This window comes from Epinephelus fuscoguttatus, linkage group LG2 (genome assembly GCF_011397635.1).
Source record: "Epinephelus fuscoguttatus linkage group LG2, E.fuscoguttatus.final_Chr_v1".
Lineage (NCBI taxonomy): Eukaryota > Metazoa > Chordata > Actinopteri > Perciformes > Serranidae > Epinephelus > Epinephelus fuscoguttatus.
The window spans coordinates 155,271-172,446 of NC_064753.1; the positions used below are offsets into that span (position 1 = coordinate 155,271).

Sequence of the window (17,176 nt, forward strand, 5' to 3'; positions counted from 1 at the left end):
GTACCTTCCTGAGGGTGAGTTTAAGGTACATAGTCTGGAGCTCTCTTCATCCAACTGGATTTGCCAGTAGCCTTAGTTTGCATCCACAACTGAGAAGACCTTTGCTTTTGGCATTTCAGCCACAACTTCCTCCACAGTTTTCAGAGGATAGTGTTCTTTTTGTATTGCTTTATTTAGGTCCTGTGGGTCAAGGCATATCCTTATCTTGTTTGGTTTCACAACAGTCACCATGCTGCTGACCCATTCTGTAGGCTCAGTTTGTTTTTCGATGACACCAAGGTTTTCCATCCTTTTTAATTCCTTTTCAATGTCTTTTTTCAGGGCTACTGGGACCTTTCTAGGAGGATCAATCACTGGTGTAACAGCTGGGTTTACCTGAATATGGTGAACTCCTGGGACACAGCCCAGTCCTGTGAATAAATCTTCATATTCACTCAATATGTCTGTCTGTGTTTTTTCTTCCACTCCATATATCCTCTTCACCATACCAAAAGCAACACTGGAATCCTTTCCCAATACTGCTTTTGTATCATGCTTTATGACTTGAAAGTCCACATTTAACTCTTTGTCTTTGTATTGGCATTTAATGGTCTTCTGCCCTAGTGGCTTCTCTTTTTGCCCAAAAAAGCCCACTAACTTACAGCAAGATTTGTCCGGGTTCTTTTCAGTCAATTTCAGAGCATCCAATTCTCTTTTGGACATGACATTGCAGTTAGCACCTGTATCTATCAGTACAGTGAGTGTCTGGTTGTTTATGTTCAGCGTTGCAGTCCAGTCATCTTTATCTGTTTGCTCATCCACATTGTCTAGCTTTTTAACATGGCTCACTTCTTTTTGTTCCAGTTCAATTGTCCCTATGAACATGTCATCATCACTTGCTGTGTCACGTTCAATACCTTGTATTTTCCGTTGGATTTCTTTCCGTCCACGGCTCTTGCACATTTTTGCATAGTGATTCTTCCGGTGACAAGAATTGCAGGTTTGGCCATATGCAGGGCACTTTATTGGCTCATGTTTATACCCGCATTTACCACAGTCTGCTTGTGGTTTTTCTGCCTTTGGTTGAACTTGTGGTTTGAGTTTGGCTCACCTCGCTAGCACGGCAAATGTCCACTGCTCTCTGTAGCATTAACTCCGGCTCTCTCAGCAGTCTGCCTCGCATCTGGTCATTTGTGATTCCACATACAACTCTGTCTCTTATTAATGACTCGGTTAAGTCTCCAAACTAGCAGTCTTTTGCTTTGTTTTTTAAGTCTGTGACGTACGCATCAATAGACTCTGTATTTCCTTGCGCCCTTGTGAAAAACAAATGTCTCTGGTACGTCAGGTTTTTTCGAGGTTCACAGTAGTTTTTAAACAGATCTTTCAATATGTCCAGATCATCAACATCGTCGTCAAACTGAAACGTGTTGAATACCTTGATGGCGTCATCCCCGGCAACATGGAGAAAACTGTCACATTTTATTTTCTCCGACTTCTCTGCTATTCCACTAGCGATGAGATATATGTTAAACTTTTGAATCCAGACTCTCCAGTTTTCAGCTAGATTCCCTTCTAAGCTCAACGTTCCTGGAGGTTTTTGCAGCTCCATCTTTCATATTCTGGGTTCTTTTTTATCTTTTTAATCCCGCGTATGACACCATGTAACATATAGGACTCAAGGAGGACACGGCTTGAATCAGACTGAACAGTGTTTACTCGTGCAGCTTCAACATATACAGCACAGCACTTGTATTCTTACAGCACCACCCAGTGGTAACTCCAGTACTACAACATAATACATAACAGCCAGTGTTCATAAACAAAAGAATATTGGTCATGGCCAAGATAAAGATAGATAAATATTATGTACAGTTAATGCGTTCAAAGTCTTCTGACTCTTTAAAAGTTGACATGGTGTCTCTAGCTCAAAGTATGAGGGACAAGAAGAGGTTGAAAGTCGATGAGTTTTGAAGAGGATTTGAAGATTTTCCAATTTACTTCCATTCACACTAATTAGACTGCCACCAGAGCGCCACCTATTGGCCGATTTGCACAAAATTTTGCACAAACTCTCATCGGGCCATGGAACACAATCAGCAAAAGTAATGTGGTAATCAGACTGTATTTGGTCAAGATATGAAAGACTGTCTGTTTTGAAAACAATGTGCAGGAATTTGTTGTTTCATATTTTGGGCGTTTTTTGGACTATCAAAATTCTTTTAATAACTTTTTGTCAGGAGGGTCCACAGATGCTTCATGCAAAGTTTGGTGCAAATCAGTCAAATCGCCTAGGAGGAGTTCGAAAAAGTAGGTTTTTTTTATTTGTGGCGATTTAGCGAATGGAAAGTTACCGCGAAAGTGGGCGTGGCTTACACCACACAATTCAGCTGAATTCAGAGAACACGTAAATAGAAGGTTTAACAATGTGCGACATATTATGTGGGAGTTATTAGCCAAAAACGCTTCTGCATTGAAAATAGCACCACCTGCTGGGCATTTTTGGTGTGTGAGTTACAGGGGCCAGTCTTTACCACCCCTATCAATTTTATTTCCATAAGTGTTATGGTGTTAGCACAGTGCCAAATATTAAATTAGACGGCCACCAGAGCGCCACCTAGTGGCAGATCGGTGAGTCCTTCATCAGATATCCTCAGGAGGGCATTGACAATAATATACCAAGTTTCGTGTTAATCCGCTCAACCGATGTTGAGATATAAAATACTTCAATTTAAAGAGAGCCACCTTATGGTCATCACCCGAAACTTTGCACAGAGCCTCAGGGGCTCATGAGGAAGTAGTAAACTGAGTTTCATGTCATTCGGATGCACCTCTGTGGAGATATGCAGCACTTCCTGTTTACAACGAAATCTGCAGGAAGTTGTTATTTAATAACTTGAGTATTCTTTGGAATATCAAAATTCTTTTAATAACTTTTTGTCGGGAGGGTCCACAGATGCTGTGTGCAAAGTTTCATGCCAATCGGTGAAATTGCCTGGGAAGAGTTCGACAAAGTAGGTTTGCGACATTTTGCGAATTTGCAAAAAAAAAAGGAGGCCGAAATGGGCGTGGCCTATACCACAAGATTCAGCACAATTCACTGAACACGTGGATATAAGGTTTTTGAATGTGCGACAAAGTATATGGGAGTTATGACACAAAACGCACTGTCCTTGATTATAGCACCACCTAGTGGTGTAAATTCAGGATGACAATAGATTATAAAATTTTTCGTGAGACCTAAAGCGTGTGCCATATTTGGTGAGTTTTTGAATTTGGGAAAGGGCTCAAATTGGGGATTATATGCACATAATAATAATAATAATAATAATAATAATAATAATAATTAAAGCTGCAAGCAGCTGTGATTGGGCCCTCGCTCCCCCATGTAACTGCGGGGGCCTGAGGCACGTGGGGTCTGTGGCGCGAAGCGAGAAGGGAGAAAAAACCTGGGAGGAGCGAAAAAACGCAATGTTTCGTTCATCCACCAGGTGGCGCTACGAGCGTAACCAGACGTGGGCAGGTGCGTTCAGGGGTGGACCGTCATCACACATGTGAAGTTTCGAGCAAATCTGACAATGTGAATGTATAATAGGGCATTTCCTGTTTCCACAAGGGGGCGGCATGAGTGTAACCAGATGTGGGCAGGTGCGTTCAGGGGTGGACCGTCATCACACGTGAAGTTTCGAGCAAATCTGACAATGTGAATGTATAATAGGGCATTTCCTGTTTCCACAAGGGGGCGGCATGAGCGTAACCAGATGTGGGCAGGTGCGTTCAGGGGTGGACCCTCATCACACGTGAAATTTCGAGCAAATCGGACAATACATGAAGGATTTATATCAAGTTGATGTTCCGTGGCGAAGGATGAAAAGTCGCCACTGCCGCGGCCTGCAACATGACAGGACACGTGTGTCACTGTGGAGATTCATCAACTTGATCGTCATGTGGCCACAAAATGGAGCTGATCAGGTCAGGAGTTTGAGGTTGGCGTTTCTCAGTGTAAAAGATGGCATTTCCTGTTTCCACAAGGGAGCACCATGAGCAAGATTGCCTTCAAGCACATGGAGGCGTTGAGGGTGGGGCTCTTATCATGTACAGAAATTTTGAAGCAGTTTGGATGAATTATGTGGGAGAGAGAGCTACTTGAATATGCATGGCGATGGATCAAAAATGGCAGCACCATAGCAACCACGCCCTTTGACCTACAGACATGCAGAGCACAACTTTTGATGAGCATGGTGTCTGGATGATCTGTAAAAAAAATTTGAAGTCGATTGGATGAAATCCCTCGAACTAGTTCGTTAAAATACAACATGTGGAAATCATGCCAAAATGACAAGTCAAAAAAATCAAAATGGCCGACTTCATGTTTGGAATAGACCATTGTTGCCAAGACGTCTGGACAACATACACGTGTACCAATTTTCATGTTCCAACTCCAAAAAACCCTATGGGGAGGGCTTTTTGAAAATTTCAAGGGGGCGCTATAGAGGCATTTTGTCCCCCCCATGGGTGATGCCCCTAGCAGATGTAAGAGCTCACCATTTTTGACCTGTGTATCAATTTTCATGAGGATATGAGGTCGTTGAAGCCATCAAAAAGCCAAACGTATTTAGTGGCGAGGGATCGATAGTCGCCACGCCGCCACATGGACACCATTAGTCGTAGCTTCACAGCGTTCATAAGGTAGCTTCACCAACTTGTTCTGCATGCATTAGAAGTGGAATGAAGTTGATGCGGTCAAGTTTGTGGCATTAGTACTGGTTAAAGTAAAAACTGGACACTTCCTGTTACCACTGGGGGGGCGCTATGAGTAAGGTGGGATATTAACATATCGGGGAGTTCGGGGCAGAGCCATCATCATGTCCAGCAAGTTTGAAGCTGCTGAGATGAAGTCTGTGGGCAGGAGAGCCGTTCGAAATTCGATGGCAAGAAAACGAAAAGTCGCCAAAATTTATCACGCCCTAGCGGCCACACCCCTTGACATAGAGAAAAGTTTTTAATAACTTTTGATCAGCATGTTCTCAGGATGATCTGTAGCCAATTTGAAGTCGATCGGACAAAATCCCTAGGAGGAGTTTGTTCAAATTTAAGTTGTGGAAATCGCCATAATGAAAAAATTCAAAACAAAATGGCCGACTTCCTGTTGTTATGACAAACTAACCCCAAGGGGAGGGGTTTTTGAAAATTTGTAGGGGGCGCTATTTCGGCATTTCGCGTCAACCATGTGCAAACGCCCAAAAATATCGAATTTCAGATCCGGCCAGACGAATGTGGAAAGTTAGAAGCATTTTGAAATTTGGGAAAGGGGCGAAGTTGGGACACAAAATGTCGGAATAATAATAATAATAATAATAATAATAACGAACAGCGCGATAACAATAGGGTCCTACGGACGATTTCGTCATCGCTCGGGCCCTAATAAACAGCACGATTTAAATAGGGTCCTCGGACAACTTCGTCGTCGCTTGGGCCCTAATAATAAACAGCGCGATTACAATAGGGTCCTCACAGACGACTTCGTCGTCGCTCGGGCCCTATTAAATAATAATAATACACAGCGCGATTACAATAGGGTCCTCACAGACGACTTTGTTGTCGTTCGGGCCCTAATAATAAACAGCGCGATTACAATAGGGTCCTCACGGATGACTTTGTTGAGCGCCACCTGGTGGTCATCGCCTGAAATTTTGCACAGAGCCTCAGGGGCTCATGGGGAAGGAGTAAACTGACTTTCATGTCATTCGGATACACCAATGTGCAACACTTCCTGTTTTGTACCAAATCTGCAGGAAGTTGTTATTTAATAACTTGAGTATTCTTTGGAATATCAAAATTCTTTTAATAACTTTTTGTCAGGAGGGTCCACAGATGCTTCATGCAAAGTTTGGTGCAAATCAGTCAAATCACCTAGGAGGAGTTCAAAATGGTAGGTTTTTCATTGTTTGCGATTGAGAATGGAAATTTAATGCAAAAGTGGGCATGCCTTACATCACACAATTCAGCTGAATTCAGGGAACACTGAGATATAAGGTTTCAAAACGTGCGACATGTTATGTGGGAGTTGTGGGCCAAAAATGCTTTTGCATTGAAAATAGTGCCACCTGATGGTCATTTTTAGTGTGTGAGTTACAAGGGCCAGTCTATACCACCCCTATCAATTTCATTTCCATAAGTGTTATGGTGTTGGCACAGTGCAAAATATTAAATTAGAAACTGCCACCACAGCGCCACCTAGTGGCAAATCGGGAACTCCTTTGTCAGATATCCTCAGGAGGGCAGTGACAATAATTGTTCTAAGTTTTGTGTTAATCCCAGCAACCGATGTGGAGATATAAAATACTTCAATTTAAAGAGCGCCACCTGGTGGTCATCGCCTGAAATTTTGCACAGAGCCTCAGGGGCTCATGGGGAAGGAGTAAACTGACTTTCATGTCATTCGGATACACCAATGTGCAACACTTCCTGTTTTGTACCAAATCTGCAGGAAGTTGTTATTTAATAACTTGAGTATTCTTTGGAATATCAAAATTCTTTTAATAACTTTTTGTCAGGAGAGTCCACAGATGCTGTGTGCAAAGTTTGGTGCAAATCGGTAAAATTGCCTAGGACGAGTTCGAAAAAGTAGGTTTGCGACATTTTGCGAAAAAAAAAAAAAACAGTAGGCGGAAATGGGCATGGCTTATATAACGAGATTCAGCACAAGTTGCTGAATGCGTGGATATAAGGTTTTTGAATGTGCCACAAAGTATATGGGAGTTATGAGTGTGACTTATATTCCAAGTTTGATGAGTTTTGGGGTATGTTCAGGCAGTGAAAAATGCGATCATTTGGGACAAAGAAAAAAAAAATCATTCGAAAAACAATAGGGACCTCGCAGGTCAAGACCTGCTCGGGCCATAATAATAAACAGCACGATTTCAATAGGGTCCTCCGCGGACGACTTCATCATCGCTCGGGCCCTAATAATAAACAACGCGATTTCAATAGGGTCCTCATGGACGACTTCGTCGTCGCTCAGGCCCTAATAAACATCGCGATTACAATAGGGTCCTCACGGACGAATTCGTTGTCGCTCGGGCCCTAATAAACATCACGATTACAATAGGGTCCTCACGGAGGACTTCGCCTTCAGTCGGTGCTCAGGCCCTAATAAACATTTAATTTGATAGCAAAGTATATTTTTCTCAACAAGCCCAATAGCTTACTATAACTAGGAACAAAACACAGGGTTCTGTAAAATAATCTGATAAACTAAAAATTAGGTGCAGTCAAAAACTGTGTGTAACTATGTTAGCACTCTCCCTGGGCCTACCTGCACTCTGATGACCTGCCCTGATATAGGAGTGCTGAAGGGGAAACATAATAAACCCACATATAATATATGTTGTCACCATACAGTATTCCAAAATTAGGAATTTGGCTCCTTCACTTGGCCCTGAATTGTTTCAATGGAGAAACAAACAATTACAGATTTCAAAATACAAGGAGTCACGGTCTGTATCTTCTTTTCTTAATTTTCACCCACAATGGCACTATAGACAAAGATGCAGTCTGGGTCCCCTGGCCCCTGTTGGGGTCTCACTGTTTATTATAACCAATGCACTGGGAACCGTCTGTTCCTTAGTTTCCCTTCCTTTGCAGGTGTCAGCCTTTTTATGAATGTAGAGTATGGTAGGATGCTTAAGTGAACAAACTCTACAAATAATTTTCCATGTGCATCCCTCACTCATGTGTCCAGGTAACAAACAGCCAAAGCAAACTCCATTGCACTTAAAGAAATCCAATTTTCCTTGTGTCGTTTCTTGTCCATTTTATTGCAAGAGTTTAAATTGTGCTCTCACTGACAGAAAAGACACAGCTTGAGGACAACATTTGAGAGCTATTAATTCATCTTTTTAACAGGTGAGACACTGGTTGTTAAACCACTCTTCTTTTCCCTTGGCATAGCTGGCTGATGTAGAATCCTGAAGCTTGTCTCCCTGAATAGGTGGGTGTTTCCTTTAGGTTCCCAAACAAAAGATGTAAATGATCCTAGCTTGGTGATCAATTAAAGTAACTAGATCCATAAATCTAGCTCTCCGTCCATTTTTCTCTTGCAGGTCACATGCCAAGCCTGCCATTTCTTAAGTCAGCTCGGGTCCAGCTCATAAATCATATGGCACACACTTATTCAGGTCAGGTTATTGTTCTGTTATTCAAGTGTTCTCTGACGACAGTCCATGGGGCAACTTGGTAATTTTCATTGTCTTTCAGGATTGAAGTTGCTTTCTCCATTGACAATAAGTCTAAGAAATCCCTCAACCAATTGTATTTACTATAGCAGAGAAGACTTGAATGGCAGAGAAGACTTGAATGGTTCAAAGAAAAAAAAATGGCTATGCCTAGGAACAGCGGAGGTCTTGCTGTACCTGTACAGCCAAACCTCCCCTGTTCCTAGGCATAGCCATTTATTTTCTTTGAACCATTGCTGTGGAAACTTTAATGGTATGGCTGATACAACAAAGGATAATCTGAGTAATATGTTCATCTTTATTACTTCCACTCTGCCCCAGAGTGATAAAGGCAGGACTGCCCATCTCTTTAAATCTTCTCTAATAGTTTTTAAAATGTTAGGGCCATTTAATTCAAATATCTTATTAATTGGTGATATAATATTTATGCTGAGATATTTCATGCCTTGAGGTTTCCAAACAAAGGGTGCAGAGCCCAGGTGTGTTGCAAAGGTGTGATGGTTAAGAGGGATGGCCTCACTTTTACTGCAATTAATTTTGTATCCTGAAAATTGACCAAATTTTCCTACAAGTTTAAGCAAATGTGGTATTGATTGAAGAGGGTGAGATAATGTTAATATATATCATCGGCATAAAGACTGGCTTTAAAATCATATCCGCTCAAATTAATACCGGTTATATTTTGGTCGGCTCGAATGGCACATGCCAGCGGTTCTAATGCTAAAATGAAAATGGATGGAGAGGCTGAACAGCCCTGCCGTGTGGATCTGAAAGGGATGAGATATCATACCATTTGTTTTAACACAAGCTGTCGACATGACATGAAAGTCTCCTCATATTATTTGAGGAAAGGTGGCCTCTAATGAAGCCAACCTGGTCTAAGTGTACTAATGATGGTATTACCTTCTCCAGACGCATAGCCAGGATCTTGGCAAACAATTTATAATCGTTATTTAAAAGGCTTAATGGTCTACTCATTTGCATATGGTCCTTACCCTGTTTTGGAATAAGAGAGATAATAGCAGATCACATAGTCATTGGCATTGACTGTTTGAAAATAATGTCATTGAAAAGCAAGGTGAGAAATGGAGCTAATATGTCCTGGAAACTTTTATAAAACTCTATGCTATCCATCACTACCTGGCGTTTTCCCATTTGAGAGAGCCTTAATGGCAGATTTGACTTCTGTTTCCAGGACACATGCCTCCAGTATCTGCTTTTCATTAGTCTTTAGGGTGAGTAGTGATCTTTAAAGAAATTGTCCATGTCCTCATTACTGGCATTATATTCAGATTTATACAAATTAGAATAAATGTCCAGAAAGGCTACATTAATTTGTTTTGGTTCACAGACTAAAGACCCCTTATAGTCATATATAGCTGGAATTGAATGTTGATTTTCCATTTGTTTTAGTCTGAGTGCTAACATTTTTCCAGCCTTTTCACCTGATTCAAAGTATTATTTACGTAATTGAAACAAAGCAAAAGATGTCCCTTCATGTAAAATTGCTTGCAAATCAGATCTTTTCAATAATAATGCATTCCTCAGTCTGGATTTTTTTGGGTCAAGCATGTGTTGTGTTTCTAAAGTCTTAAGTTCAGTCTCTAAGTTTTTTTTTCTGTCTAATATTTTCTTCTTTTTTGCCATAGAATAATTTATTGTCCACCCTCTGCACTTGGCTTTAAAAGCTTCCCATACCATTTGGACTGATGGGCCAGAATTTAAATTAATGGAAATATTTTTAGATATTTTTTCTCTAGTTGTTGAAGTAAATTCTTCATCTTTCAGAAGAGAATTGTTAAATCTCCATTGTTTAGTCTTGTGTGTATTAACTATAGGAGAGAGAATAACTGATATAGGTGCATGGTCAGATATGATGATACTATGAATCTGAGAATCTAACACATTCCCCATTAAAGTTTTTGATACAAGCAAATAATCTATTTGTGAATATGAATTGTGAACCATGGAGTAAAAAATATATTCACGGGTATTGGGATTAGATATGCGCCAAATGTCAGCCAATGCTAATGTATTTTTTAATTCAGTAAAAACTGCAGAGAGAGCACCATTTGACGGGAGGGGGTGACTTGAGCGGCACTAACCATATTAAAGTCTCCTCCCATCAGAATGGGATCTTCGGCAAACTTTGTTAAAAGTACATTCAGGGAAGATAAAAATACTGCTTGATTCGAGTTGGGTGCGTAAATATTAACAAGTGTACATTTCTGATTTTGTAAGAAACCTGAAATTATGATCTATCTTCTGTCCTTATCAACTATTTGTTCTATTAATTTAAACAACATTCTTTTTGCTATCAAGATGCTGACACCCCTAGCTGCTCCACTGCCTGTTGCAGAAAATGCCTGTCCTACTCATCTGTGTTTTAGTTTGGGCATTTCACTCTCTTTGAGGTGTAAGTCTTGAAGCATTGCTACATCACATGGAACGATTTCAAATGTGAGATGATCTTATATCGTTTAACTTTATTTGAGACCCCCTTTATATTCCAAGATATCAACTTAATAGTGTTAGGACCCATTTATATTCAAGCCGTTTTTAATTGATGTAGGAACCTTGCCTAAAAGCCTAATATTTATATTCCGTACCAAGGGGTGAAAATACAGGGTAACACAAGACAAACAAACAACATACAAGATGCCAAAAGGCAAATACACACATAACAAAAATGAGACTGTGCCATACAGTGCCAGTCTTCCATCTGTGAACCAAAAAAAAAAGCGAATGGGTGCTGGCATCCTCAATATTCAGACCCCTAAAAGAAAAATATAGGTGGATCATTCAGCTCCGGCCCCTTTCTAGGCCATGAGAGCAGCATCCCACAAAACCCATGTTTTAATTTCATAAAAATAATCATTCACTGGTCTATTATTCATCCCACGAGTGCTCTCAGACTCAAAATTGTTGAGTTTAGTATGAGTGGCATCTATTAGGATCAACTAGCTAACTAAGCTACGCTCATAGATGTATTATATGAACTACATACCAGAACCCAAGCTGTCACCTATTCAGTCCAGTGACAACTTCTCACCTAGAAAGACATTTCTAGCTCCTGGGTTATGTCAAGGTCATGCTGACCACTGAATACCTGCACAAGTGTTAATCCAATCATGCCTCAGTGGTCCAGCTGGGCTATGTATACAAGTGAACTGTGCTCTGGATGATGGATACAGTGCTGCCACTGTGTTATAGCCATTTAAACCATAAAATGAATTATGCAGTGTTGTAAACTAATGATAGGCTTGGTGAACTTCAGTCATCGATATCAAAGGATGAGACACTCCTGGCACACGCATCTTACTGTGAATGACTTACAAAATTGAAATACCCTGAAGAAAACTGTTCTGGGGGTAGTTATGAAAAATTACCTACACTGTCATATCAGTGAATCCAGTCGTTAAGCACCTAACTTATATCGATTAAAACAACAACCAAGTTCGATAACAAAGGTTAAGAAGTGACTAGTAAATGCGGCACAAAACCACAAAATCTAAATATCGTGATGTGTGAAACAGCAGACTCACTTTTGTGTCATTTATTTAGTTTTGCCTTTCATTTTTGCGCATCTTTACAGTGGTTGCTTTTATTTTGCAAGCATTCTCATTCCCGAGACACAACAAGAAACATGCATACTGCCGTGTTCTCACACAACAGCGACACAAGCCCCTGGCTGTGTTGGGGTTCTCCCCGGAGAGCGAGAGGGTTGCCTCGATGCAACTGCGGGTCGCTAAGAGAAGGTCTCTTACTGTTGTTTGTGCCTGCCCTTCTCCATTGTGGAGGCAGCTGCTAGGAGCTGTGGTCAGAAGATTGTTAGTGCCTGTCGTGGGGGCAACATAAGAACCCACTGGTGGACGGGGGCCGTAAGGCTGAAGCAGGAGGCCTTTTGGGTCCCGGTACCGGTTGCCTGGAAGGGCTGCAGCTGTTGCGGTCAGTGAAGCAAAAACCCAGGTGTGGGAGGAGTTCAGGGAGGCTATGGAGAAGGACTTTCAGTTAGCCTTAAGGAAGTTCTGGCTGACTGTTAGATGAACTCGGGACATAGTTAAGCGGTGGAAGGAGCACTTTGAGGAACTCCTGAACCCGGCTGTCACATCCACCATGGAGCAGGCAGTGCCTAAAGGCTCTGGTGGAACTCTCACACATATCCCTGGCAGAAGTTGCTGAGGTAGTCAAAAAGCTCTGCAGCGGCAAGGCACCAGGTGTGGATGAAATTCACCCGAGATGCTGAAGGCTCTGGACATTGTTGGGCTGTCTTGGTTGACATGCCTTTTCAGTGTTGCATGGGGTCAGGTACGGTGCCTGCGGAGTGGCAGACCGGGGTGGTGGTTCCCATTTTCAAAAAAGGGGACCAGAGGGTGTGCTCCAACTATCAGACTATCACACTGCTCAGCCTCCTGGATAAAGTTTACTCCAGGGTGCTGGATCGGATTCAGGACGAGCAATGCAGATTTCATCCTGGCCGTGGACCAGTGGACCAGCTCTTTACCGTTGCAAAGCTGCTAGAGGGGTTGTGGGAGTTTGCCCATCCAGTCCACATGTGCTTTGTAGACTTGAAGAAGCCTTATGACCACGTCCCTCAGGGGGTCTTGTGGGGGGGTTAGGTCAGCTCTTACAATAGTCAGTAGGCTATATTAATACTGACAGGGAACTCAAAGTTTCCACTTTACACATTTTCTTTCTGAGCATAGGCTCAGGCAGTAACACACACCACATACACTTTTTATTTTATTTTTGTTCCTTAGTCTTTAGGCTTATTCAGTTTGGTGTATTTGTGCTTTTATTATCTTTTTGAATAAATACTTTTGGAACATACATGCTGTTTATTTAATACTGTACAAAAGTGAATCGTGCCAACCACTCCTATGTCAAGAACTCCAAAATCCCTCAATCTCTAGTTTTGATGACAACTTTAGTTATTGTTATTATTATTATTGTCATTATTATTATTTTAATTATCAATCAGGGTTCCAAAGTCATAGTTTAGTATATCCCTTGTCAAAAAGTCCTATAGAATTTTCATCATCTGATCTTCCACATTTGACAGCAGCCTTTACCTTTGCTAGCAATGTCTTTAAGCTTAGCTTTTTTTGGTCCCAGAGTGATGCAGGGGTGATGTTTTTTTGTAGGCCAACCTGGAAGTTAACTTTGCCATGGTTCCCTTGACAACAGCATTTTTTCATCATATTTTTGATTACTTTAAAGAGGACCTATTATGCTTTTTGGGTGTTTCCCTTGTCTTTAGTGATTTAAATAGCATTTTTATGATTCTATAAGATCTGCTAAGTAAAAAAGGCCAAAGTCCAAGCTGAAGGGAGCTCTCTCCCCACAGACACAGCTCCTCAGCTGCCTGAAATGCGTCATTTGCATTCCTGCCTTTACTTCCAGAACTTGGTTACATCATTATGTAACATTATCTATGCATACAATACCTGCCTGTGGGCCACTGACCCATGCCCCCCAACAAACCGCAAATTACCCTTGTTTAGACTGCTAAAGGAAAAAGAGACGAAGAATAAGTGTTTGGAATTTATTTTTAACACTATTCCTTAACAATAGAACCTGGACATTTTATTGTGTTCCCTCCATTTTCCTGAGGACTGTGTCACAAACTGGCTATAAATACAGCTGGATTTTCACAGCGGTTACTCCTGAAAGACGGGGCAGTTCCCACTTTGTTGGGCAAATATGAAGATTCAGGATCACAACCTATAAGTATTCTTTATGAGTTGTGAAGTTGTGAAGGCTATAAGAGCTAATGTTAGGTTGTACACCCAGTGCTTAGCTGTAGGCCGCTTACAGCCACAGAAATGGTTTGTGGAGGGTCTGTCTTGCATCTTACATCATGGAATCTGGCTGTGGTGGAGAGGTGTTGGGTACCAGAACTCTGCTATGATGTACTCTAAAAGACAGAGGAAAATTAAGTAACTTAAACTGATATTGCAACAGTCAACATCTAAAATGCTTAACAGTGTTGTCCACTGTAAAATCAGCGGACCACACATCCCTATTCAAACACATGTAGAGAGAGAAATACACACAATGTTCTTTTACTACATAAATACCTCCCCAGCTGTATAACTTGGGACCAACTACACTGTTTAGTAACAATATTGTGAACAGCCACCATGTGACAGAGCTCCAAGTAAAAAACATGTTGTACATCTACTGTAAACGTATAGTAAAAGCAGATTCCCAATTAAACTCCAAGTGTGGCCACACATTTTGACAAATAAATGCAGGTCATTCAGCGCCAGGTCTGATTGCTGTTGTGTTGTCGGCTAATTAATTAAGCTAGCGTCAGTTAGCTGCTTAGATGGGGCAATACACATATAACTGTGAAAACTATTTTCTATATGGAGATGCTCCACATCGTAAGCTCTGCCAGATTCTCCACAATTTGATCCTTATATTGGACATAATAATACCATGCCATCTGTTTTTCATGCACACACACACACACACACACACACACACACACACACACACACACACACACCCCTACCTATATACATATCATTGTAACTTTATGTTGTTTTCTGTTCTGTTCTGTTTGTACTGTGTGTCCACTGTTTGTACTTTAAATCCACTTGGTGTAATGTATTTGTCCCCTATGTCACCTTGTCTGTTGTCACGTAATTTCACCAATAAAACATAAAAAAAAAGAAAAGGAAAGGAAAAAATGTAATAAGCATAACAGGTCCATTTGAAAGCCTATTTTCACTTAAACTCTTACTGGTGCTACACATTGAAACAAATAAATGCAGGTGTTGACTCAAACCCCAGGTCTGATTGCTGTCGTGTTGTTCAGCTAATTGCTTGAGCTAGCTAGCTATAGAAACATTTTGCAGTTCTTTGCAGCACACATTTACAACTGCAGTCAGTCAATGGACATACAGTTACCATGATGTAAGGTCAGATAAGTTACAGTTATTATGTTACAACTGAAATATAAGATGGCTACAAAATAAAAACTCAACACTGTGAATTGTCCTGCCCCAGACTTAATTGCAAAGGTAGTTTGGAGTCTGCGGCTTGTGTTTCTTCACTTGAATTGATGCAGGAGAAGAGGGCCTTATTAGCTTGTTTTTGTTTTTTTGGACACCGGAGCCAGAAAAACTTCAGTTTAAGAATTGATTTTCGCCACAGCTCCTGCACTGAATTCCCCGTGAACCACAGAACTCCCATGTTGCTTTACAAGCGTACTTGGCTGATGAGTAGAATTTAAGAAACAGGCTAAATGACATGATTTTGCACACTCTTGTACAGTGGGTGGTGGTGTGCATCTTTAAATTGTTTGCAATCCGCCAACTGGGAGAAGAAGAAAAAAAAATGCTTTGCAAACTGTCATTCCGATTGAGACTGGCCAATAGGGACATGTCTTACAGCTTTCAGTTTAGGCCCTGCCCATCAGGTTCAACTTTTTACTCGCAAAACTTTTTGAAAATTATTCACAAACAAAACTTTAGGATTTGCAAACAAAACTTTTGGATTTGCATTTTTTAATCAATCACTTTTTACTTGCAATAAAACATTTTTTGATTGCAATATTGATACTTTTGCTCTCAAATCTCATAATACTGCAAAAATTAGGCCTATCCTGTCCCAAAAAGATGCAGAAAAAGTGGTTGATGCTTTTGTTACCTCTAGGCTGGATTACTGTAATTCCCTATCAGGTAGCTCTAATAAGTCTTTAAAAACTCTCCAGCTAATCCAGAATGCGGAGGCACATGTACTGACAGGAAGTAAGAAACAAGATCACATTTCTCCTGTTTTAGCTTCTCTGCACTGGCTCCCTGTAAAATCCAAAATTCAATTTAAAACCCATCTCCTAACAACAACTCTGTCATATCTTAGAGAGCTCATAGTGCCCCATTTTCCCACCAGAACACTACATTCTGAAATGCAGGGTTACTTGTGGTTCCTGAAGTCTCTAAAAGTAGAACAGGAGCGAGAGCCTTCAGCTATCGGGCTCCCCTTCTGTGGAATCATCTTCCTGTTACAGTCCGGGAGGCAGACACTGTACCCACATTTAAGGCTAGACTTAAGACTTTCCTTTTTGATAAAGCTTATAGTTAGGGCAGGCTCAGGCTTGCCTTGGACCAGCCCCTAGTTAGACTGATATAGACCTAGTCAGCTGGGGGACCTCCTATAATACACAGAGCCCCTTCTCTCGTTCTCTCGCTCTCCTTAGTTTCTGAATAGTTGGTTAAAATTCATGTCCTGTTACTGCAGCTCGCTGACTCGGCTTCTTCTCTGGAGCCTTTGTGCTCCACTGTCTGGCAGGTTGACTCGTATCGCAGCTACACCTGGATGCTGTGCCATGGTTGGGCTGCTGCTGTGGCCCTGCCTAATGCCTCCTACTGCTGCTGTTATTATTAGTGATACTTCTACTGTTATTATACACATATGATTATTATTGTTAATTATTATTATCCCCTGTGAGGGTCCAAAGGACAGAGGGATGTCGTATGCTGTAAAGCCCTCTGAGGCAAATTGTAATTTGTGATATTGGGCTTTATAAATAAAATTGATTGAACTGACTGATTGATTGTGTTCTGTCCAGGTCCACAGAGTGTTTCCCAGTGGCCTAGCAGCTCAAGAGGGCACCATTCAGAAAGGGGATGAAGTGTTGTCTATAAATGGACAAACACTGCGGGGTGTCACACATGCTGATGCCACTGCTGCTGTACGTCAGGCCCGCAGTTTGAAGCTGGCTGTGGTGGTCATCTGCAAGAGAGCAGAAGAGAAAGGACGAGAGGGAGGAGGCTGCAGGAGCGAAGAGCCCAAACCTATAGGTGAGACATATAACTCACAAGGGTGTAATCCAGACACCTCCAGTGTTTGAGCCTCTCCAACTCTCTCCAATACCTCTGTAAAAGACAATAAGTGCTGTGGCTCATGTAGGTTTCACATTTTGTATTATGAGATAAATTACACCTTTT

General features: G+C 41.3%; 1 protein-coding gene across 4 annotated transcripts in view; it reads left to right on the forward strand.

Moving 5' to 3' along the window:
• Nucleotides 1-17,176, forward strand: part of il16 (interleukin 16) — a 56,780-nt gene that overhangs the window by 26,476 nt on the left and 13,128 nt on the right. For all 4 annotated transcript variants that reach the window (XM_049602913.1, XM_049602895.1, XM_049602905.1 and 1 more), the window contains one exon: nucleotides 16,798-17,029. In XM_049602913.1, coding sequence (XP_049458870.1) covers nucleotides 16,798-17,029 — 232 coding nt within the window. The remainder of the gene's footprint in view (nucleotides 1-16,797; nucleotides 17,030-17,176) is intronic.